Genomic DNA, 24431 nt, shown 5'->3' on the forward strand with positions numbered 1-24431 from the left:
GTAGTGATTCTTGCTCTCAGCAGTAGCCTGAAGGAATGTTACCGCAGCAGGTGCTTTGGAAGAGCTCTTCCAACAAACACATGCCACACTCTAGTAACCACCTATATTCACCAATGTACTAACTGCTTACAACAATTATGGCATACAACTAACCAACGGCATTTTTATTTTTTTTTCCATGTGAAAGAGTGGCACTTTTATCTGTTACATAAACATACTGTAGGTCAATCAAAGCATGCCCCGTTACTGCTAACTGTGTACTGTGACTTTCCCAGGTATATGTGAGAGTTCTGACCCAGACAGGAAGCCCGCTTGCTAGGACTCCTGTCGTGCCGGCTGATTCTAAGTTAACTCCATAGGCAGTGGGGCAGGCACTATGTGCTACCCTTCGTTCAGGCTGTGCCATGCGGCTGGGGGTTAATTACAGCAGAGGGAGCCTGTGCAGGTCCTCAGGGTGCAGGCTGTAAGACAGGAATCTCCACCTCCAGCACATGTAGCCCTGCTCTACTCAGGTGACGTACCAGATGGGTAATTGCCGCAATTAATCAACCCGTACGGTAAACAATGGAATTCTGACTATTCCTCCAGGAGGGCAAAGGTGCAACATACATCCACAAAGAGGCAATATCCTTATGGGACTAAACACACACACACACACACACACACACACACACACACACACACACACACACTCAAACACACATGGTTCATAATTTTTAAGTCTATTGTAACACCCATAAAAGATCTAGAATATAATTGATTACAACAAAAGAATCTTCACTAGAAAGCCCTACCCAGCCCAGACATGACCACCTGCTTTTGGATTTTTGTGGATTCTGCTACTCTTGGCAACAGCAGTAAACAAAATTTGGCCAGCTCTGGATTTTATATTTGGACAAAAAAGTTGCCTTGTTTTCCATCAGCATCAGAGGCCAAATTCAAAATGTTATATAAAAAAACATAAAGTTTTGACATATTAAACAAATGTCATACACAACTTTAAAATGTCAGAAATTATCCCATAATGTGTCATTTGCTGAAGTCCACTCCAGAGTTTGGCTGCCGTCCCAGGTGGCACTCTCTCTGCTGTGTCCTGGCTGGTACAGGGAAGCTTGGGACAGCTGAGCAGTGCAGGGAGAGAGGCTACAGCATCAGCCTGCACCCAGGCATTCTCAGGCTACACAGCGTCTTCCTCACTGCATCTCCCTCCACTGGGAGCCAAAACAAAACAAAACAAAAAAAAAACAAAGAAAATAACACCAATAAACCCAGCACAAACTCCAAAAAGTGGACAAACAATGTTGTACAGAGACAAAATGAAGCAATAAAATAATAAATGAGATGATAAATATCTAGAAATGAAAAAGGAAACATTACTCAATAATACAATCCTGACCTTGGTTTTGACATTGGTTTGAAACATATTTTAATCTGACTGAATTTCTAAAAAGAAAAATGGTCAAAGTCTCAAAACTTCTGGATTGGCTTTGTCTTAGAAAGAACAATTGGCAGTTCCATGTGGGCGGGCTTACCTTGGAACATCCCAACCAACCAATAGGAGTGCCCAAATCAGTTACTGGAATATTTGAATGCAGAATCTTACCATCATGTGATTTCATGCCCTGTTCCAAGATCCTGACAATAGGACTTGATTAGGCCTTCACCACTCTGCCAGTGCCTATTGTTAATAGATCCTCCCTATGCAATTTTGCTTCCACTATGCAGTCGTTCAATCAAATTAAGCCTCCAATTAAATATGGAAATGTGGGCTGCAAAGGCAGGCTGTCTCAGAGGGGAGTTGATGGCATGTGGGGGGCTCTTTTGATGGGGTGGGGTTGAGGGCCTGTGGCGTGATTAATGTGACCTTATCGGCCTGTGCACATGGCTATGCTTGACTGGGTTCCGTCTTGGGTATCTACTGGGACCATGCGGCTGAGCACAGACATGCCAGGCAGACGTCCCTCACCTCCCTGCTGCTGGGTCATGGTGGTGTACCCCCACTCCCATCCTTCCAACCCCAATGCCACTGCACAGCCAGCGAGGAGCAGTGTTCTGCCACGGTGCCCCCAATGCCCGCCCGCCTGCCTGCCTGCCTGCCTGGCTCAGTGCCAGCGCTTTTAGTGAGTGCTATCTGTCAAGGTATGAATAATACAGCCCCGAGGCTGTCAGCTGAATCCAAATGAGGTATACATCAGGAGGAAAGCACTCGACTTCAGCACCCCAACATGCTCCTGCCAAGACAGGCAATTATTCAAACCCAACTGCAGCCATGGCAATCAAGAGCCTGGCACCAGTAACCCTTCACTCAGAAAAAAAGGAAAACAAACAAAACTAAATAAATACATAGATAAAAAGAAGCACCTAAAAATAAAGAGAGGAGTCCAAAATGGATGGTGTTTAATAAATGTCGCGGCTCGCCTGCCGTTTGACGTATTAAGTGGAGGCTTTGCTAAGTCTCGTCAGTTTTAATTAGCAGTCTTCAGAGTGGGGAGGGAACCGGTGGGCTGTGTGGGAGAGCTGAGGCAGAGAGAGCAGCACGGCTGACGCTGAAGAACAGGCTAGAAGCAAGTACTCGGAATGGGCTGGAATGGAACCGGAACTGGACTGCCGCGCTGCCGGACTGACAGACTGCCACTTCAGTAAAATGCATGGGGTGGCCCAGCTCGCACTGCCTATTAGCCGGAGGGGTTTATGAGCTCATCCTCACAACAGCCGCCAGCGCTCTGACTTAAGAGACGACACACAAGCACACTGGCACATTTGCATGCAGGTCAGAACAGATGGATTCTGTATGCATATGCCATTAGTGTTGGGCTTTTCTGGAGATTTTCCCTCATCTAGTACATAAAATAAACCCTTTTTACTGGCCACACTCAATTTATTGGCTCAAGACCAAAATGGCTGTCCTTGAACGTGTGAAAGGGGTTTGGGAAAGACAGAGTATATGATATAGTGGGTCTACTGTGAGTGAGGCAGACAGTATATGATATGGTGGATCTTCTGTAACTGGGGTAGCTAAGCTGGAGGTCTGCGGGTATGCCTTAAAAGGAAGGAGGTAGGCAGGAAATGGTGGTCCCCTCATTATCTTTGGTTTCTTATTAACAAATAATAACAGTGCTGCTTTGTTTTCTACCTCTCAACACATGCATTATTCAGCTTTCACAGATTTGCTCATGACTCATTTATGGAGCAGCTTGTGCAGCCCAGAAACTAAATGTCACCCAAAACATCGCTGTCACACAGAGCTGCCGCTGTGTGTGTACTTGTGTGTATGTGCACAAGCATGTGTGTGTGTCTGTTTGTGTGTGTGTGTGAGTGTGTGTGTGTGTGTGTGTGTACATGTGTGTGTGAATATGTGTGTGCATGCATGCACCCTGTGTGTGTGCGCATTGTCAGCGCTGTGGGTGTTGTTGTTAATGCTATTTGTGTCTGCATTGTTTGTCTCTGAATAATGAGTATGACTTCTGTATGCTGTACCAATGCACACATGCCTTGCTGCCCAATCAGGTATACTGTAAATCAGGTATACAGCAGAATTCAAGGTCTACAATTTTGCCCTCTGATACAGCCTAAAGGAATCCATACTAGTGCTGCTTCCCTGTCACTCTGGAAATGCCAGGGACAGTCCAAACTACAGATCCCCTTTGGCTAACTGTGATATAGATGAAAAACACCCACAACCTAGTGAGTGTAAGCTATGCATTTGCGATCTGCTCCACTCCTGCACAAGTGTTTGAATCCAGTTGAAGTCGTGTCCAACCCGACCTCCTCTGGTTATGTTAAAGTGTTAAGGGGTCATGTGACGTGAGTGTGATTGTTCCGGGGTGCAGAGGTGAGTGTGCAGGCAGAGAGAGGAGCGTAACTAATCCCACTCATCATCACCGAGCTGCCAGCACCCTGCTCCCCCCTCTCATTTTAGATATGTTTGTCATTCATCATCTCCTTGTTCTTCTCTTACTGAGCTAAAGGTCTATCAGAGGTGTAATTTGTCTCCAGCGGCTGCTGTAATTCCACCGTACGCTCAGAGGGGCGTGTTGACCACCAGGTACAGGAGAGAAAATTTGTCAGTCATGTAGCCTGGAGTAAATTGGGCACCGGCTGAAAGTAATTATTAAGCGCAGCATTGAGTGGGTGGACTGCAGCTGAGAGAACGACCTGAGTATGCAGACAACTCCGAAGCAGAAAGAAGGAAACCTGACAGATTCTTAAAGAGGTGACAATCTCGGACCGACAGTTGATTTATTATACGCAAAGCAAAACAGGTCTCATGCAGTTGTTTACATTATGAAGAATATAGAGTGGATGCAACATTTTCCAGAAGAAGAGTAAAAGAAGGAATTGTGCTTCTTTGATCAAAATATTTGCAAAATTTGTAGTTTTACAACCAAACCCTGCCTAATGACAATGACTCTTTGTACTATAAGGTTATAATCGCCAGTTATACCAGATGAGGTCCATTTCAAAGTACTTAGAATGTACTTAGCATTATGTATGTGGGCATCAGGGCTTAGTAAGGTTTGATGTTTGCCTTTTAATACAGTATTAACACATAAAAATAGACAAGAGGGTAATAGAAAAACACTAATTTGGCCATGGAACACAAGATGAGGCCGAGTGCTCTCTGCTTTTGCTCTGGGGAGAAGCAACAATGCTGTAAGTTACATCTGAAGAGCTCTGGGGGAATAAACCCACTACAGACCTCTTCACATGAATAAAGATGCCACTTACCCCCATACTCATTGCAGCCATTGTAAATATCCCCTGCCTATTTGTAAGGGCCAGAATAGAGAAGCTAATGGCATTTGGGGGACGTGCGTACTTTCAGCCGGCATGTGAATGAAGTCATGGATGAGGAGGATATCACACACATACCCAAGTGAAAAGTGTCAAAAGGACTAATTAACATATTAATGATCCCACCTTCCTACTGCAGCTTCTGTCGGATAGTCAAAACACTTTGATAAGCATGCAAATGAGGACCACGGAAGAAATTAGCTTTACCGTGAATGAGAGAGAGCGAGAGAGAGTCAGAGAGAGACAGAAAGAGAGAGATGGAGTGAGAGAGAGCAAGCGAGAGGGAGAGCAAGAGAGACCGGTGGTGATGGATTGAATGTTTGTTTTATTTATCTTTAATTATCTGGCAAACGGTGGGTGGTGGAGCTCGAACAGTGGAGAGGGAGCGAGCGAAGGGGCGCACAGCAGTGCTATCTCTTACTGCACTCCTTTCCTGCCTCGTTCTCTTCACTTGTGTATCCCCCTCTCCAAGATGGAAATCAATATGGCTGAGAGCTTGGCTGTCCATCAAAGGTACAGTGACAATCAAAATGGCTGCCAGACGATGGGCTTTGCGATTGGCGGATTCAGATCAATTCAATGATGGCACGGTTGAGAAAAGGACAGGTGATAATACAGCACAGTAAGATTTGATTCCTCACGCTGCTCTTTTTATGACAAGGCCATTTGCAGATGGCTAAGTGAGACCAGCACAAATAATGGAATTGACCAGCTCTCAATATTATGGTTCCAAGTGTAATGCCAAAATGAGCCTCTTGTGTTTGTGTTGCGAGGATCAGTCCTGTTGCATTAGGAACATGCTGGCTGATTTGCTGGGGTTTACCTTCATCTGCCACCATACACTCACATCGAGCCTGTTAGCATGGGCCATGCTCACCAAAAGCAGAACACCATGGCCAACACAGTTTCAGACTGACACTTGATCTATCTCAGTAAAAGGGGTCTTTGTCTGGGTCATTATCGACATGCCAGTGGAAGTGATTTTCAAATATTTATTTCTTGTATGACAATCAGACAAGTTGCGCACTGCCTGTTCACCACATGCCATTATGTTGCAGGAACAGCAGAATCCGTCACTGGGTCATGTCTGAATCCCAAAGATTCAGGTATCAGATGGCCCTATTCATCCAAAGACTAGGCTAATGTGGAGCAGAGAGGGCTACTCTAAAGTGAACCTGAAAAGTGTGCCTATTAATATGCAAATAACACCGAAATATGCAAGAATATTTATGCAATGAACTGCCTGGAAACTTCCTGGGGAAAATATTTTGCATCATAAAGCTGAGCATAGGGTTTATGTAGAGAAATGTATATTTCCTCAGTGAGTAAGGTTTTCAAACCTGTAAAAAATTCCAGAAAGGGAGTATTGGTGATTTCTCCACTAAATGTGATTAGGGCAGAGTGACAGGAAGAGAACCTCGTTTTAAATCCATGGCTTATAAGAAATGAGCAGATTTGGTGGAAGCATATTGAACCAAGGCAGCTAAACTGACATACAGAATCGAGGCGCGTAAGCTCTGGTCTCACAGGCTGCTGTGCATGGGGACACTTCATTGATTAGCAGTGTAATGAGAAAAGGAAGCTTTTTACCTTTGGTGTCTGGCATATTTTCCACTGATGTGTCCACTCCCATCACAATGTGGTGTAGGGCAGCTACAACAGAAACAAATACAGCCTGAGTGTATATGCTGCATGGAACATGTGTGTATACTTGTGCATGTAAATGTGTATGTGTATATCTCTCCATATTACACTCCTGCTAATCACCTCAAAACATATGCCAGCATATTCAGAAATTCCACGTTTCTTTCTGAGGGATGAATGTGTGTATGTGTGTATGCATATAATAATATATTAAGATAATATAATAACATAATAATTTCACATTTAATTCTCAGAGCCGCCTCCACGATTGCAGTTCTATATCTTCTCAGTCCAGATCCCAGTGCAAAGTCAAACTGTATTTGTCATGACAACTATCTTGCTTCTGAAGAGCACTGCTATTGATCCCACATTATCAGTGTTATGGATGTCTTCTCCTGTAGATGGCCTTCTAATCGATCAGTTGATTAATCGGTACCTTAGGGTGGCAGAGCCAACTGAAGAGGGGAGCAAAATTTTGACCAGATATTGGTAAGCACTGAATCAGGGATGCACAGCAGTGGGGAGGATGTTCCACATGATGCTTTTCTTGCTTGCTATACATATACATTTAGATAAGATTCCAGGGAGTACTGCAGTTTACTGTAGTTAAAGATGTAGAGGTGGTCAAAATTGCAGTGTGCTCAACATACATATACATACACACACACACACACACACACACACACACACACACACACACACACACACACACATACACACAGAAAGGCTACATATCCAGCATTTAAAGGTTAACACATTGACACAACTTTAGTGGGCTGTGAATTATTATTAGGAGCCTTTGTGTCTGCAGTGATAGCAAGACATTTTCAGCCAGCAGCAGAAAAATTATTTTTCATCACCCTCACGATCTTTACTTGTATTTACAGTAGGTCAAATTTATTTGCCATTTGCCTGTTTGTTCTCCCAGAGCTGTTTCATCTTTCCAAACTACAGAACTGCTGCCTCAGTGGACAAACTGCAGTATACTCCTATTACCAAGTTAACCTTTGTCAAAGACTTCCACTAATCATACTTTCACAAACAGAATTATTAAGATGCTGTTGCGAAACACATTGAAACAGCACTCGGGGGCTCCCCATCCACAGACAATGCAACCGCACAGCACATACTGGAGCAAACAGGGCCATCTCATCACATATCCATTGCATTTACGCAAAGGATTCATCATCACATCTCAGAATGTGCTTTCATTCTTGTTTTTCATATCATTAGGAGAAAAAACACATCTCTCTCCCTTTTAAAGACATACACTAAATAATCATCTAAGGTTCTAAGAAAGCATAATGCAGCTGCTGTAAGAGGAGGTCTTTTTCCTTTTCTAATCCTGCTGGCAGATAAAAGAGAGCTGAGTAAAAGGCTAAAGAGGAGCACGGCTGCGGAGTATGAGCAGGGCCTGGGCTTCACTAATGGCTCCAGGACTCAGGGGTCTTCACCCGAGCTGTAGCCTTCAAACACACTGACCTGAAGAGCTCTTGTATCGCTGGTTCCAAGGGCACTGGGAAAGGGAAATAGGCGAGAGAGGATGGGGGGGGGTGGAGGGTGGCGGGGTGTAGTGGGAGGGACAAACAGGCGGGGAGGCAGTTATTTCCCAAATGAGAATCGGTGAGAAATGTCTTTTATCCGTGCCAAAGTGCCATGATGTCAGAGAAAGAGGTGCTGGAAATACCTTTCGAGCGTGTGCGGTGGCGCTTCTCGTCGGCTACATCCACCTCCATCTGGGAAGATGCGATTGCCAAGTTAGTGGCAAAAATACCTCCATCCTTTCACTGTACAAATGGTGCTGCATGACCCATGAGCACATGTATGTAACTGCTAATCTAAAAGTGCTGGTATAGCATTTAGCTTTTCTTTACTTTTGATTAAAAGACATCTCAAAAGGCACGTGTCAGACAAGTGAAGTGGTCTTCATGTCTGGTACAACAAAACAAAAAATTCAAACTCATTAAATACTAAAAAGCTGTTCACTTCCATTAGAACAATACCCACTGAATGCTGTGTAAAACACTAATAACACTTGCCATATAACTAATGGATGCTGGAACAGTAAAAAGAGGTGGAGGTTAAAAGAGATCACCAGCAAAAAGTGCATAGGTAAAATTAGTTTTTGCAAATGCATGCATATGAAATGGTCATACTGCTGCTCAAGTTCACAGGATTCCTAAATGAATGCATTCACTAAAGAGCCAATGGTAAGTATTTTTAAGAACATTTCCAGGTGTTACTAAATATTCATGGGGCAAGCATTTGACAGTCATGCAAAATTTCCTTTCTTTTTAAAATAACATTCATCTAAATGTCACTTAAAGCTGCTGCCTAATGCTGTACAGCCTGGTCGTTTAATGAGGTCTATAAATGTTTCAAACTGAGTAGTTTAATGAGGTCCATGAATGTTTCAAAGAGAGAAAAATAAAATAATCAAGGCTAAAAACATCCACTTAATCTTATTAATCGTGCAGGCGGAAGGGGTAACCTGTCGTGACAGAATGCTTTCACTCTGAGCACCACTGGCGTTACCATGACAATGTATGGAAACCCTTCCCACTGATATGAAGAGACAGTGAAGTATTATCCAGCATGAGCAGCTCCTGAGGTGCTGCTCTGCCTCTGATATTTATTGCTGCCTGCACAGGGAACAACACTTTCCCAGGAACCAGAGACACAGGTGTGCATGCTAGACAGGTCAGAAGAGACTTTAGCTTCCCTGGGCTCTATGACGCTACATATGTTAGGTCAAAGATCCAGTACGTTCATTCTCACAGAGAAATAGCAGCATGCTATGTAGGCCTGTAACCACATTAGGTGCCACGGAAACCACCTGGGTCCAATGGCCCACAGAACCACAATGTCATAGGAGGTCTTGGAATGTGATATATTGTCTGGGAAAATGATCCTCAGTGTTCACAGCAACAGCTAATGCATGTGAAAAAAGACCACTCATCATAGCACTACCTCTGCTATGGGGGACTGGGGTTCAATCCATGTCTGGGTAAGTAAACCATGCACTACCAATAAGAGTCCTTGGGCAAGACTCCTAACACTACACTTGCAAATTTCATGTAATGTGATTGAAACTGTAATTTGCTCTGGAAAAGAGCATCTGCAAAATACATAAATGTAATTCACTTGTAAAAAATTGTTTTCATCTGGTTTTAGCCTTAGTCTGGGAAAAATACTCTAATAGTCCTGTGAATGAATGTTTTGCATAACTAATGAGAATGTCTAAAAGTATAATTTGTCAACAATTTCTAATCAACTGAACAGACTGTCACATTAAAATATATAAATTGTATATTGTACAAATATATATGTATTGAGTTTTTTTTTTTTATGCCAAGGCTTTGGCATCTTAACAGAATGGAAATCAGTGTTCCAAGACATCATTAAGAATTCTGATGCATAATCACAATGTAGGAGGGACAGTAAATATGCAAAATGAGGTGGATCACTAAAATTTAACCTCTCATTTTAAAGAATTAATTAAGATAATGAGGTCCATTTAAAAATCCCAGTGGAATACTGAAAGAGGATTTAGTAAAAGAATTTCCCAAGACATCTGTCTCATTATAAGCTATTATTGGTATGTCTGCATAAAAGCAGTGACAAACAAGTCCATGGTTAGTTGCTCTGTGAAGTAATTAGAGAGACTTATATCAAAAACTTTCTTAAACTGGAAACCTACCTGTGTATATAAGGGCCTGTTTTAGGTATTGTTTATTGATTAAGAATTAGAATGGTCATGCTAACTTTACACAGTGCATTATATTTTTAGGTAGTGTAAGCTACAGTATCTTATTAGGAAACAATGCAAATATAGTAAATGCATATTTCATTTTATTAGAATTTTTCTTCAATATATATATAACCCTCACCTTATATATATATATATATATATATATATATATATATATATATATAGAGAGAGAGAGAGAGAGAGAGAGAGAGAGAGAGAGAGAGAGAAAACAAAGAGGGAGAGAAAGAAAGAGGTGCTTGTGGTAAAAATGGTACCTGATATGATTGCAGGTTTGATTGCTCTTTGGTCCAGACCTCTGGTTGATTCACAGCCCACGGTGGTAAACGTCAGATAAGAACCCCCACCCAGAGGTCACCACTCCTCTTCCAACTTCATGTTCTGAAACATACAAAAATATACTTGCAATTATGAATTCAAATCTGCATGCAAATCACATTTTCTCTGTGAAGCATACCATATTGACCTTGTGCTCTCCTACTAAAATATGCCATAGAACCCAAGCTGATGCACACACACACACACACACACACACACACACACACACACATATATATATATATATATATATGCACGCCCTCATCATGAACCTTAAAAAGTACAGGGTAAAAAATCATGGAAGCTTGCATGGATCATTAGTTATATTTGTTCCCCTTTTCTGTAGAATATGATAGATGCTGTTAATTGCTGCCATTGCCAGCTCTATTTCAAAGAGCAATAAGCAGCAATTGAGAGGGAGGAAATACTATTCATTTCATATTCAATGTACATTAATGCTACAAGAAAATTTACAAAGCTGATTTCACCATTAGTCAATCGATCACTTGTTTCGATTTGTGACAAGTCAATCATACGTTATAGTTTTGTGGTCATAGGCCTTGCTATGTCGTGCTGGTGTTTACACTGTGATAGTAAGAGTCCAAAATCAAGTTAAATAAGGCAAATAAAGTTTAAAAAAATCTATCGATAAATAAATGTTGATTCCTACAATATATATTGCCTGGAGCATATATTTTAATATGAACATTAAAAGGCATGCATATTGAAGCAGTTCCACATTTTTAGAGAAGTAAACAGAAAAATGCTGTGTGCTCAGGTGAAGCATTATAGAAACAGAAATGTGTGTCTTTTGGAACAATACTCTCAAGCTTACATCAGTCTCTTGTATTTGTAGATGCTAATTAAAAGTAGCAGGGAAGTGCAAGAAAAGAACACAGGACAATGCAGTGGACCATACATATAATCTTAGCTACACACACACACACACACACACACACACACACACACACACACACACACACACACACACACACGCACATGCACACACACCTCACCCTTCACTAACAGTCAGCAATCAGTCACCTCACAATCCAACACACAACACTGAATGCTTGCTTTTATGAGGTGGTGTGTGTGTGTATGTGTGTGTGTGTATGTGTGTGTGTGTGTGTGTGTATGTGTGTGTGTGTGTGTGCTGGAAGAGATAAATGATGCATCTAAATTCCACCACTTACTGAATTCTCTCACCAGTATTTCACCCTCTTTTAGCTCTATTGTTGCTCTCTCCTCTTGATGCTCTTGCACACACGCGCGTGCTGTCACATTTTTTGCTGTTAGAATAAGAAGGCCAAAGCACAATCTTGCCAGAAACACAGCAGCCACCTAAAAAGATGCAACACTGGTGCACACATGCAGAATTCCCCGCTGCTCTGCTGCCCGGAACCCAGACAGTCCGGCTCTGCATCCGTGCTCGGGCAGAGGGGGTACGTCAGAAAGGGTGGAGCCCAAAGAGATCCCTCCACAGGATCCTTGCTGTGGCTCCTCATCCTATATAACACGCATGCTTGATTGTTTCTGCTTTAGTATGCGGCTCTCTGTGCGGGCATTAATTCTGCTTAGTGAGTGGGCTGCCTGCTCCAGCACCAAGGCCAGGCGCAGAGCAAGGGGAGGGGGAGGCAGAGAGAGAGAAATGGGAGGGCTTGTGTGCTCTGTAGTGCACACATGGGGCCATGCATTAAACATCAGCATGCCTCCCCATAGCCCGCATGCACCACTGTGTGCTCCATCTCCAGCAGAGTCCTGCCTTCGTTGAGTTGTACAGGAATTAAGCACCTCACAACATTCCATCTTAAAAGACTTGAGATGTTGGTCTTGAAATGTTGGTCTTGAAATGCTGAAATGTTGGTCTTCTGGAGAGCTGCTGTCACAGCTCCTCATTCAGTTACCTTCCATATCCCGAATGCATCAGTTTGCTCAACAGCTCATATCTGAATTCTATCATTCTAAACAATTCCACACACGATTAATAAAATGCTTTTGTGCCATACTTTTCTCTTACCAGTTCATAGTGCAGTCTCAGTGCAGTTTGGGCTGCCTGACCTATATTTTGGTTTTATAGCATCAGGACTTCCTCTGTTATCTTAAGTCAGTGTTCATCACTATCTGATCCACACTTTCTGTCACAGAACCCCTTTCTCCTACCTCCTCCACCTCCCCCTTTGCAACTGTTTTTCCTGTTTGCCCACATGCCACAGTGGAGGTGATTGTTGACCTGCCATGCAGTGAGACCACGGTGTCTTTCCTTGTTTTTCTAATCGGACAGCCCATGATACTATGGGAGATGGGGGCAGGGTCTGGACCGAAGGGGCTACCTGCAGCTGTCTGTCATGTCTTCGTCCCACCTGTCGGCACCTCCATTGCACCCTCCCTGCTGTCAGCTCTCTGCTGGTCCCACCATATCTACACCCCCCCCCCCCCCCACACACACACACACCGCACTGCTCCAGCATGTAAAATGATCTGACTGCTGTATGGGTCCCATACCATAGCAGTCCATAGCATGCCATACCAGACCACTGATGTCAGTTCATACCATATCATACCATACCATACCATAGCATAACAGATGATACCATTCATGCCAGTCCATGCCATACCATACCATACCATACCATACCATACCACACCATACCATATCATAGAATTGATTCCAGTCAATACCATACCACACTATACCATACCATACCATACCATACCATATCATAGAATTGATTCCAGTCCATGCCATACCATACCATACCATATCACACCATACCATACCATACCATACCATACCATACCATACCACACCATACCATACCATACCATACCATACCATACCATACCATATCATAGAATTGATTCTAGTCCATACCATACCATACCATACCATACCATACCATACCATACCATACCATACCATACCATATCATAGAATTGATTCCAGTCCATACCATACCATACCATACCATACCATACCATACCATACCATACCATACCATACCATACCATACCATACCATACCATACCATACCATTCCACTAATGCCAGTCCATGCCATAGCATACCATTGATGCCAGTCCATACCATTCCATTCCATATCACACCATACCATACCATACCATACCATAGAATTGATTCCAGTCCATACCATACCATACCATACCATACCATACCATACCATACCATACCATACCATACCACTAATGCCAGTACATGCCATAGCATACCATTGATGCCAGTCCATACCATACCATACCATACCATTCAACCATACATGTCCACCACACCATATCCACCTCAATATACCTATCATGCTATATGCACAACACCATCTAGAAGCACTGATACATAATGCTGTGTGGCAGAGAATGGCCTGGACAAAATTCTCAAATGTAAAAACATTTTTTTTCCTGTGTATGTATGTAGATATGCACAAGAGGTAAAACACAAGCTGTTAAATCCTCACATGTTAAATGATGCAGAAAAAATTGGCATTGACAGTGCATAATATCCTGTTCAATATCAAAGACTGACCAGCCAAACACTGACCAGTGAAGTTGCAGACTATCATGCATGGACTGTAGCCCTTTAACCTTCCAAACAAACACAAATGTGTGTCCTGGAAGCCAGACTGAGGAGACTGAAGTTGGGAATGCCATCCACCCGCAGTGCAATTACCCCACACTCTAGTAATCGCCCTCACAATGCACAAAGCGCTGTGAAATTCAGGTGAGAAATGCCAGGCTGCAATCAGGCAGTGCAACGGGAGTGTGGGGCCATTTTCTTTCATTTGCCATCAAATGCAGGCGTCAGGGCCTTAATTATGAGCCAAGTGACGGGCCGGGCTGCTGAAAGCCTTATTATTCCAGCGAGCTGCGCTCAAATCAGTTTTGTATTGATGATCCTCAGAGAACAGGGAAAGCGACAGCTCAAACCCCAGAAAAACAACCGAGAACACACACAGCGAGAAGGAGAGAGGGAGGGAGAGAGAGTGAATGGGGGGGGGGCTAGAAAGGCAGCATCCGACAGCAGGGAGCAATGAGAATGATTTATGTTTAGCCGCATACGAGCAAGGAATCCATCAAACTCTCTCACCAAATGTAGACGAACCAGCACCAGTATGGACGGCAATGTTGCTTTAATTGGCATGTTATCTCCACTGCTGAAAATGCCTCTGTAAAAAAAGAATTAACCACTTTAAAACTATATGATTCTGGACTTGTGCTGCAGGTATTTCACAGTACTGCATGTCTAGGTATCATACTAATCAAAGAGGTTGGAAAATCCCTTATTGCAAAATTCATGAGCATCCAACATCATTTAGAAGGGCTAGTGACTATTGCACTGGGTGGAAGTTAAAGCTACAGTGTTGTGGAAAATATTAATCTGCTCAACTGAGTAATCTTTTCTTTATTTAGTTAATTACTTTTTATTCCATGGCAAACACAGATTTGCTGCAGTACATATCATCCTGCAGACATTTTGGTGAACAAATCAATATATTTTGGTAAGCAGAAAGTGTTTATTTGCCTTGCATTCTTTGGATTACAGCCAGGAATTGTTTTGTTGCAACCTTGTTTAATTGTATAAATTTAAGTTGAATTAGACTGCTGCTGGTTCTCTTTTATATAAATTCTGACTAATCTTACATATGATCACGTGTAGATAGAGAAAATAACTGATTTTCCAAGACTATGCATATGAGGAGAATATGAAGCTTTTCTTCAAAAAGTACTCCATATAACAAACAAAAGGTCTTAACGCATTTTTTTGCTCTGGGTTTTAAATATTTATCATGCCACTTTGACAGACAGACGCTTTTGCAAGAAAGGGAAAGGTTTTTTTTGTCAGATTTGAGATTTGATTGTTTCTTGGAATCATAAATCACAACCTCTGGATAAACATAACTAATAAGCGAAACATGTCCTCCATGGAAACACATATGTCAGGAGTTATAAACAGTGGATCCAGCTGAGAGCCATGTGCACTTGGGAGCAGCAGCCAGTGCGTTGTCTTCTACAAAGATCTAGCTTCTCATCCATTCAGAAATAATACTGTTTGGAAGAGTACAAAACAGTACTGTTTTGGAACAGAGAGCAGTACGTCCATACATGGCTCTTTACCATATGACCATATAAAAGGCTTTTATCAAGTTCAAGAACAATCAGTACTGAAGAAATGCTACAGATCTCCAGATATGGAAATATCTAATGCTAGGAACAGTATCTCCATGTTTCAGCAAATATGGCAAATGTGTTGGCTGCTGTGTGTGGATGTACTAAGAAAGGGTGTTTGGTTTGTTCTAGGATGCACTGATGGCAGCCTGCTACTGTGAGGTTTACACGCATGTGTTCTCTCTGTGTGTGTGTGTGTGTGTGTGTGTGTGTGTGTGTGCGCGTGCGCGCGTGTGTTTGCCGGGTTATAACTAAGTCCTGCTGGTAATGGCCCGCTGATGAGCTCTATTGTTCTGCGTGTGCTTGGCTGGGCTGGCTGGTGGGGAGGCAGATTGCTGCTGCTTCTGCAGCTCTAGGCAGACAGCTCACGGAATACCAATGATCCTCTCTGCAGACATGGCACCATGTGCCCACCGACGACCGCAGGCTCCCTGTGCCCACGCAGCAGGCATGCCCACAACCAGGGGGCACACGCTGGGCACGCAGCATGGCCTGGACAGCCTGGAACACTCGGGCTATTAACGACTGCAACGTGTCATTTACCAATAGTGGAACCAGGGCAATTTACTCAAAATATATTTTGATGACCATAGCTACTTCTAAGATACATTTTCTGTCGAACACTACATACTTGCACCATGCAGAGTAGAAATGTTCTCTCTTTCATGAGTTCAGAATTGACCAATTTGTGTGGTACTGCATTGCCTGTTGGCTTTTACTGATGTTTCAATGCTACTATCGCTGATGACATTCTGGGGTCAGTGTTCAACTGGCAGATGAGCCAGACAAGCTAAGTTGTGTCCTGGTTATAAGCCTGAAATGATAGTTTGGCACTTTGAACTTTGTAAGATTATAATTTGCATATAATTTCTGGTAAACTGTAAAGCTAATTAACCAAGCTACCAAGGATAGCTTGTCATTATCCTTCAGATTTCTGTATTTAGTGACATGAAGAAAAAGCTCTGCACTTTTTATAAGCACTATTAGTGTGTGATGGGCAAATAGGGTGCATCATTTGATGTTCTTAAATAAAAAGATTATGAAGCCAAAGCCAGTATACCACTAAAATGGGGATTCAGCAATTACACCTTTAACCGGCAAAAGAATTTATGAGGCAAGTGGTTAGTGCTCACTGGGTGCCCGACTCTACGGAGGTGTTAAACACAGGCTGGCATCTAAAGAGATGCAGAGGCAAAGCAGCATCCATTTGGGCGCATAAACAGAGCGCGCATCTTAGGCAGGCAGGCATCATGCCCATTCTCAGTGTAAGTGAATTAGATGGGCACCCAGCCCATCCCTGCAAGCAGCTACCAAGCAAAGACGACGGGTCTCCTTAACAAAGACACATATGTGACAATCTAACACTTGAGTCTATGGAGATAATTATACAAAATTTAAAAAATGCAAGGCCGCATGCAGGCTTGCGATAACTCCCCGGTTTCATCAAAGCCATGCAGCCAAAAGCAGCATAAGGGTAATACAATAAGCACATATTTTAAAATCCACGCAGCATCACTGTTTCACAGCAAGACCACATGTCTGTAATGAAATGCTCTGCTGCAGTGCATACAGTAAGCCTGTTCGACATGCTCTCATTAATTCCGATTAAGCCTCTATCTCGCTGTTCTGCATTGAATTTTCGATCATGTGTCCTAGATCTCACAAATGTGTGTGCGTGTGCATGCAAGCACGTGTGTGTGTTTATGTGCGTGTGTTTGTGTGTGTGTGTGTGTGTGTGTTTGTGCATTCAGACTGGGCTCAGGTGGGAGGCAGACTCTGGAGGAAGTTGTCAGCAGATGGAGGTATGGAGAAGCTTAGGGGCCCACAGCACAGCCTCCTACGCATGCGACCACACGCATCTCAGACACACGCCTGCCTCGCGGGTGCATGTACGTGTGTGTGCGTATGTTTGTGTGCGTGTGTGTGTGTAAGTGTTCACCCAAGCTGACCCTCCACAACCCACAGACTATACGGTGTGCTTTCCAAATCACATTGGCCCTCATCATGTCCTGCTAAAAGGGCAGAATTATAGCCATATGCCTTGTATTATGTGCACATGTTGAAATATGACTGCAAAATCATGTGGAATTGCTACTGAGCGTTGCTCTCACTTCCTTTACTTTGAATTATTTCCCAAACAGGCTATTGATCAAAATGCAGCATATGGCATATATGAATTTTACTTCATTTTTTATTCTTTTCTCAATACTTTGTACAAATACCCAGTAAACTATGATTTGCCATTCATACCATGCCTGTTTTTTCCTACCTTCTGTCTCTCACTGTCTGTCTGTTTTTATCTTTCTCTGTCTCCATCTATCTTTCTCTCTCCGTCTACCTCTGTCTCTCCATTTTCCTCCGCCTTCCTCCATTTTTCTCCATTTCTCTGCTCCTTCTCCATCTCCGTCCGTCTCTCTCCCTGTCTCCATCTACGTCCGTCTGTCTGCCTTTCTCTATCTTGGTCCATTTCTAAGTCTGCCTCCATCTCCGGTCGTCTCTCTGCTCAACTCCATCTTTCTCCATCTCTCTGCCTGTCTCCATCTCTGGCTGTCTCTCTGCCTGTCTCCATCTCCCTCTGTCTCTCTGCCTGTCTCCATCTCTGGCTGTCTCTCTGCCTGTCTCCATCTCTGGCTGTCTCTCTGCCTGTCTCCATCTCCCTCTGTCTCTTTGCCCGTCTTTGTCTCTTTCCAACAGCGAGGACAGCCTGGACAGCGAGTTCTGTCCAAGTCTGTCCAGCCCACATCTCCATGGTCATCTGCTCCCCTGGGGAGTCCTCTGCTTGCACTGAACCACACACACACACACACACACACACACACACACACACACACACACACATGCAGACACACATACAAACACTCACTGACACTGAAACACACACCCACGCCCACTCATATACACGCACAAATGGACCCACACCCACCCACTTACCTTGTTTCCCTTCATTAGACCAATGTTTTGAACGTACTCATCGTGCACTGTCTGAACCCTCTTCTGGGCTGGGGGAACAGTCAGAGCCTGGGCCTCCCAGTCTCTTTCATCCTCACCACTCATTAGGCTACACTGCTTCACCCATGCAGAGTTTGTATATTATACAGACATTAAATTTTCTCATCCACTTTTATAATGATATCCTATTAAATGAAAATCGATATATAATGTATATAATAAAAATAAGTATTTAAATTTTAATCAGAATGTCTATGCAAATTTGCACTAGGGTAGTTACTATGAGCCAGAGTATAAGTTTATTAGGGACAGAAGGGGCATGTCCGCCTGGAGGTGCTGATGAGGTGCGTGTAGAATGCTAATCAGGTGGAGGCAGGCTGTAACTGAGCCCTGGGACTGGCTGTCTGCCGTGCCACCACCCATCAAGCCCCACCCTTGCCCCCCTCGCCACTCCCCCAGCACACTGCAGTTCCTCAGCTCTCGCCAGGGCTTCTGGAGCACTGCCTCTCCCTAAGTAAACAGCCCTGGGAGATGCCACGCTGGCCCATCAAAACATCTTCGGCCTCAATTACACCTCATCTCAATCATCCCTTCTTTCAGTCGCCTGCTCACACTCACACATGCATGTGTATGCATACACACACACACACACACACACACACACACACACACACACAAACACACACACACACACACACACACACATGCACACACATGCAGCTTTGATACAGTCAGAATGGAGTGCTGTCATGCTGCTGCTTTGTGCACAGGCTCCTATTATTGTTCCCATTACCAGTGTTGTTATCATACAGTTAAAGATATCCCCACTAGTCGCTGTCTCCTCTGCTGCCTGAGTGTCTGAGAGGTTTCTGCAGCTTCCAGACATATATATATATATATATATATATATATATATATATATATATATATATATATATATATATATATATATATATATATATATATTCTCCTCATTGATGCTGTCAGGGTATATTCTGAATGTCTGTTCTCGACCAAAAACTCTCAGCACATCAGACAGTCAGAGGTGTTTTAATTGCCATGGGATGAAAGAATGGCGGGATCCTTTGGCCAAACCAAGCAGGGCAGGTAGAGCCACCTACGCAGAGCCAGCAGACATGTGGAGCTCCCTCAAATGATACATAATGGTGTGTAATGTCTGACAGAGCGGTAGCAGCCCACGTGGGCCTAATTCACGTACAGGTGGCGAGAACAATGGAGGCGGACTGCAGAATCCCGCTGTCGGATCTGACAGTGGCTGGCCAGCCTGACGCTTTCCAATTTGGCTCCCCCAGTTCCAGAGGACGGAAAAAAAACAATACCGGCTGAAGGTAGCAACTCAGTGATTCTCAGCATATCATATTCTATTCAACAGAAACAGGAGGAAAACTACTGGTAGAGGACTAGCGGTTCTCAGGACAACTGGTAACGTCCAAGTCCTGAAATCTGATGCATGCATAGACCATATCTAAGTGCTCACAAGCCAGTAGTTCTTGGGTTTAAATACTGCAGTAATCGGTGGCAACACGACACTGCCAATACGGGCCCAGCATAGAATGACCCTATAAAACAAAGGAGATGGGAGCGATACGAGTCTCCTGGCAACCCTGTTTACTCCCCCACTCCCACAAAGAGCTGCACAGAGGCAGCCTGGGCACATCTCTCAGTAATCCCTTCAGAGGATCCTCCTTGCTCATTAAGGCTGCCTTTGAAAACGGGGAGGCTCGCTTGTTTTCGGTGGTAAACCCACTCTCTGCTAACGCTATTAAAGATGCAATCTGTGTCACTCTTTGTTTGTTTGCCCCTCTCTCTCGCTCTCTTTCTCTCTCTCTCTGTACTTTTTTCCCTTGTCTTGCCTTTGTCCAAATGCAGAGGCGGCCTGCCATGCTTTGAGAGTGTGCCACCTCATCAAGCACCTGACTCCGTGTGCCCGGTGCTGGCATGTGCACTCACTGTATGCCCTTTAGCCATGAGTGGCATGGGGAAAGCGGAAAAGCACCAGGGCACTGGCAGAAAAAGGGGGCTGGCATTGCCATCGGTCATGCCAGCGGCTTCGTCATTTTCTCTGCAGCAGGGAAGGAGTTAATTGTCGTATACACACATCTGTCTCTCTCTTTGTTTTCTGTTCCAGTAATGTGCTAGCAACCGACAATTATGAGTCTCTGACAGACGATGGGAGAATACAGAGCAGAGGAGCTCGGTGCCAATGCTTTGAGACACTGCCAGATTACCCCCTAGGTAAATGGGGCATGAGGGGCAGGAGGCTGGCACCAACCAGAACCATACAATCCTGCCACCAGAGACAAAAACAGCACAAGGGAGTCCTCATCAGCCTGTGTTCATGGGCTTAGCTTCATCTGGAGGGTCACACTACAATAAAAAGAAATAATGCACCACATTGAGACAGATTTAGCATAGGATGGAAATGGTAATGGTAGGTTAGCTGCAGTCACAGTCCTCTCAGTCTCTACATTCAGCAATGACCAGCATGGCTGCCTGCTTTAGTACAGGTTTTCCAAGATTATTTTTCAAGGCACTGTAATGCAGTAGCATGTGTAGGAGTGTTGTAAGACCTTGAAAAAAAACAATGACTTCTCTTGTGAGCTGTCCAAGGTCCTGAAATTGTCAAAAACTCATCTGTTTTTCAAGCATTGCCCAAGTGCTCACCGAACATTCCAAACATGGTGTCTCTTAGGCCAGGAGTAGTCCCTCTATTACCTTTTTTTGAGAGACTGAGCCATCCATTTATCTGTTTCTGAATAAACTGCAGCTCCTCTCAGACTGTCTGAGTTACATAAGCCCTATTTTATGCTTTTGTACCAAGTCACTGAACCAGCACCGGTATCACTCAAAATACACTAAATTGCCTAATCTGTTTCCTGAAATGGGAATAAAAGTGTAATCTGTTGTTTATAAAATCTGCACCAACACGACCAGAATGTTTACCAAGGACCCAGTTCTCTTCACACTTAGTCCCATTTCATACCAAAACAAAAGACTCCAGAAATGCTCATAAAACGTGAACAATCTCGACACCCATCTTAGCTGCAGAGAAAACATTTCTGAAACCACTGGGACCCAGGACAACAGTATGACACAGTGCATGGGAGTCACTGTTTTATCCAATAACAGCCCTACAGACAGTTAGTAGAGAGAGTCCAAACAAACACATCATTGCCATTCAGTGAGAATGGATGGCTCCCTCTCCTTCTCTCCCTCCACTCTGGGTTGTGAGTGAGCGACAGATGATTCTGGCTTGCCACCACAGTCATTTTAATCAGTCTTTTCACACTTCATTGGGAATTCATTGCTCCCTTTTAAAAACATTGTTTCTGAGCATTATCAGCAGAGAACAGCATAACACTTCATTATACATGCAGAGCAGTTCTGGAAGCTTGCTGCATATTCATGGGTGTCTGTGGGAGAAGGGCTTGGATGTACACACACACACACACACACACACACACACACATCTGTGCACACTGACAAGAAGGGTTGCTAAGCAAAATGACCTTTTAAAATTGAAAAGATTGATCACCCCAGATTTTGTACATTATGGTGGAATGCTCAGAAAGGGGATTTGAAAACATTAAACTGTCATAACAGTATTGTATTTTCATCGTACGTACAGAGATGACACAATTTTCGTGGACCCTATATTAATTATTAGTGCATCAAATTACCCCAGGTGACATTACTTCATGACAGCACAGGGTTTATTGGTTTTGTACTTTTAGTCTCCAGTTCAATAACTAAAGCAGCAGAGTGATTAAGGCACACTTAGGTGTACCTTGTGTGCGGCCCTGTGACACAAGTAGGCCTTGTGGAGGCATCCAGGGGTTGGCATGAAGGCCTGGCTGTGAGTCAGACACAAACAGAGTCAGGGAGACAATAGCGAGAGAGAGACAGACAGACAGAGAAAGAGACCCACACACCCAAATAGACCAAGTTGTCACTCCGTATCAGCTTCAGTCAGACACACTGAGGATGACAGGTGTGGCCCAGCAGTCACGCGAGCAATGTGGGGCAAAGTGGAGCAGCATGGCAGCCTGCAGCCTGACTGACAGCGCCAGGCAGCCAACACCAGCAGCACCAGCGGGCGGGACCGATGCTGCTCCTGCCATCGCTATGTCACTGCATGAGCATATAATGCAATTGCAGAGGAAAGATGGGCACCAAAAACCCTCCATACCTCTAGTGGCAGCTTTCTAATCCCATCACGCAAGTGAAATATTTGCCATAAAAAAGTTTAAAGGGTTAGTTATGCCGCAATTAAATTAAAGAATTTTGAGTTTTATTTCCTCTGCTCCTGTAACACATGACCCAATATGTATTCTTTGTAAATCACAACTATGCATTGTCAGTGTTGTTTGAATGTCACAACTATGCATTGTCAATGAGGGAAAACCTTTAATGTATCCTTTGCTAATTCAACATTTAGGTCGCTTTTATGTTTTCACTGCTACAAGGACGATGGTAACCTGCTCGAGCCTGGCCATAACTGCGTGGGATTGGCTAGCTTGCACAGTCTCAGCCATTCAGGCAGCTGGAGCAGGGGCAAGTGGGGGTGGATGGGCCCTGTGGGGTAGTGGGGCATGCTTAGTGGGCACGTCCGAGTGGAGTGCCCTTCACGCTTAGAATGAGCCCCTCAGCCGGACAGGGCGGGGCTGTGGCGACTGAGAGCTGAGAGGTGGGGGCAGGCACCAGTGCAGCTACAGAAGGGCTAAAGACTTCAATCAGACAGGCCTCTAGCAAATGCTGCTATGGCCATTAGCAAAGGGGGAAAAGAAGCACTGTAGGAGAGGTATTGTTTGATGACCCTTTACATTGACCCCTACAAGAGAATATTCCTGGACACAACAGTGTAAAAGATTTATTCAGAACATCTGTTCTCTGTAGGGTACAGCTCAAAGATACAGATGTTTCCTGGGTTGTGAATCTGCTTTGGGTTCCATTAGTTTGCAATGCCAGTCAGGACCTGGTGCTCTGCTGCCAAAAGTGAAATCCTCCATAACAGTCTGAAGCCCACGCCAGTATGCACAAACCTTTCCTCCCCATACAGAGCCAGGCTGCTGCTTCTGCAAATATGTGCCAAAATGTAATGAGCTTGTAAGTGCTAACATTATTTGTAATGTCAAACTATGCAAACGGGAGATCACATATCAACTCTCTACACAGAATGGTGCTTTCTTGGCCCAAAAGTCTATGAAACACTGTCGTTGCAATAATTATTTCATTCTCCAAGCTCTCTTAGCTGCCTATTTACACTATGCTTCTACCATCTCAGCCATAAACTTCATCACTCCGTGTGCAATTTTTCGAAGGCCCGGCTGCGGAATGATTAGCCTGTTACGCAAGACGGAAATGAGCTCGCCACGCTTTGCTGTGCCGAGCTATTTTGGAACTGCACATAGCAGAAAATGCTGGGCAGCGCTGAAAAAACTAGGTCAGAAAGGAGCTTCACCTGCCACTGCTTTCATACAGGGCACATATGAGCCCGTGGACAGGAGTGCCACCCCAGCTACAACACCACATGTCTGCCATGACATCACAAAACTCAGCTTCCAATAACAAAAAACCTTTGTTATTGTTATTATTATTGCCGTTGTTATTGTTGTTGTTGTTATTGTTGTTGTTGGGGTTGTTATTATGTAGGTCTAGAGGCATGGAAGCTGTGAAGTAACTTTCCATGTGGGCCTTGTCTTGCTTGGTTCATCTTAAATGTGTTTTGTAGGCTGTGGGGCAAACAATGGGCTTTGGTG

At 43.9% G+C, this 24431-nt stretch overlaps 1 protein-coding gene across 9 annotated transcripts in view; it reads right to left on the minus strand.

The window, feature by feature from the left end:
• The window catches only part of myt1lb (myelin transcription factor 1-like, b), a 73189-nt gene that overhangs the window by 41979 nt on the left and 6779 nt on the right, over nt 1-24431 (minus strand). For all 9 annotated transcript variants that reach the window (XM_027015359.2, XM_027015358.2, XM_035533112.1 and 6 more), the window contains 4 exons: nt 10465-10588; nt 8126-8174; nt 7921-7954; nt 6385-6447 (listed from right to left, as the gene is read on the minus strand). In XM_027015359.2, coding sequence (XP_026871160.2) covers nt 6385-6447; nt 7921-7954; nt 8126-8174 — 146 coding nt within the window. In that variant the 5' untranslated portion in view covers nt 10465-10588. The remainder of the gene's footprint in view (nt 1-6384; nt 6448-7920; nt 7955-8125; nt 8175-10464; nt 10589-24431) is intronic.

The sequence above is a fragment of the Electrophorus electricus genome, chromosome 13 (assembly GCF_013358815.1).
Source record: "Electrophorus electricus isolate fEleEle1 chromosome 13, fEleEle1.pri, whole genome shotgun sequence".
Lineage (NCBI taxonomy): Eukaryota > Metazoa > Chordata > Actinopteri > Gymnotiformes > Gymnotidae > Electrophorus > Electrophorus electricus.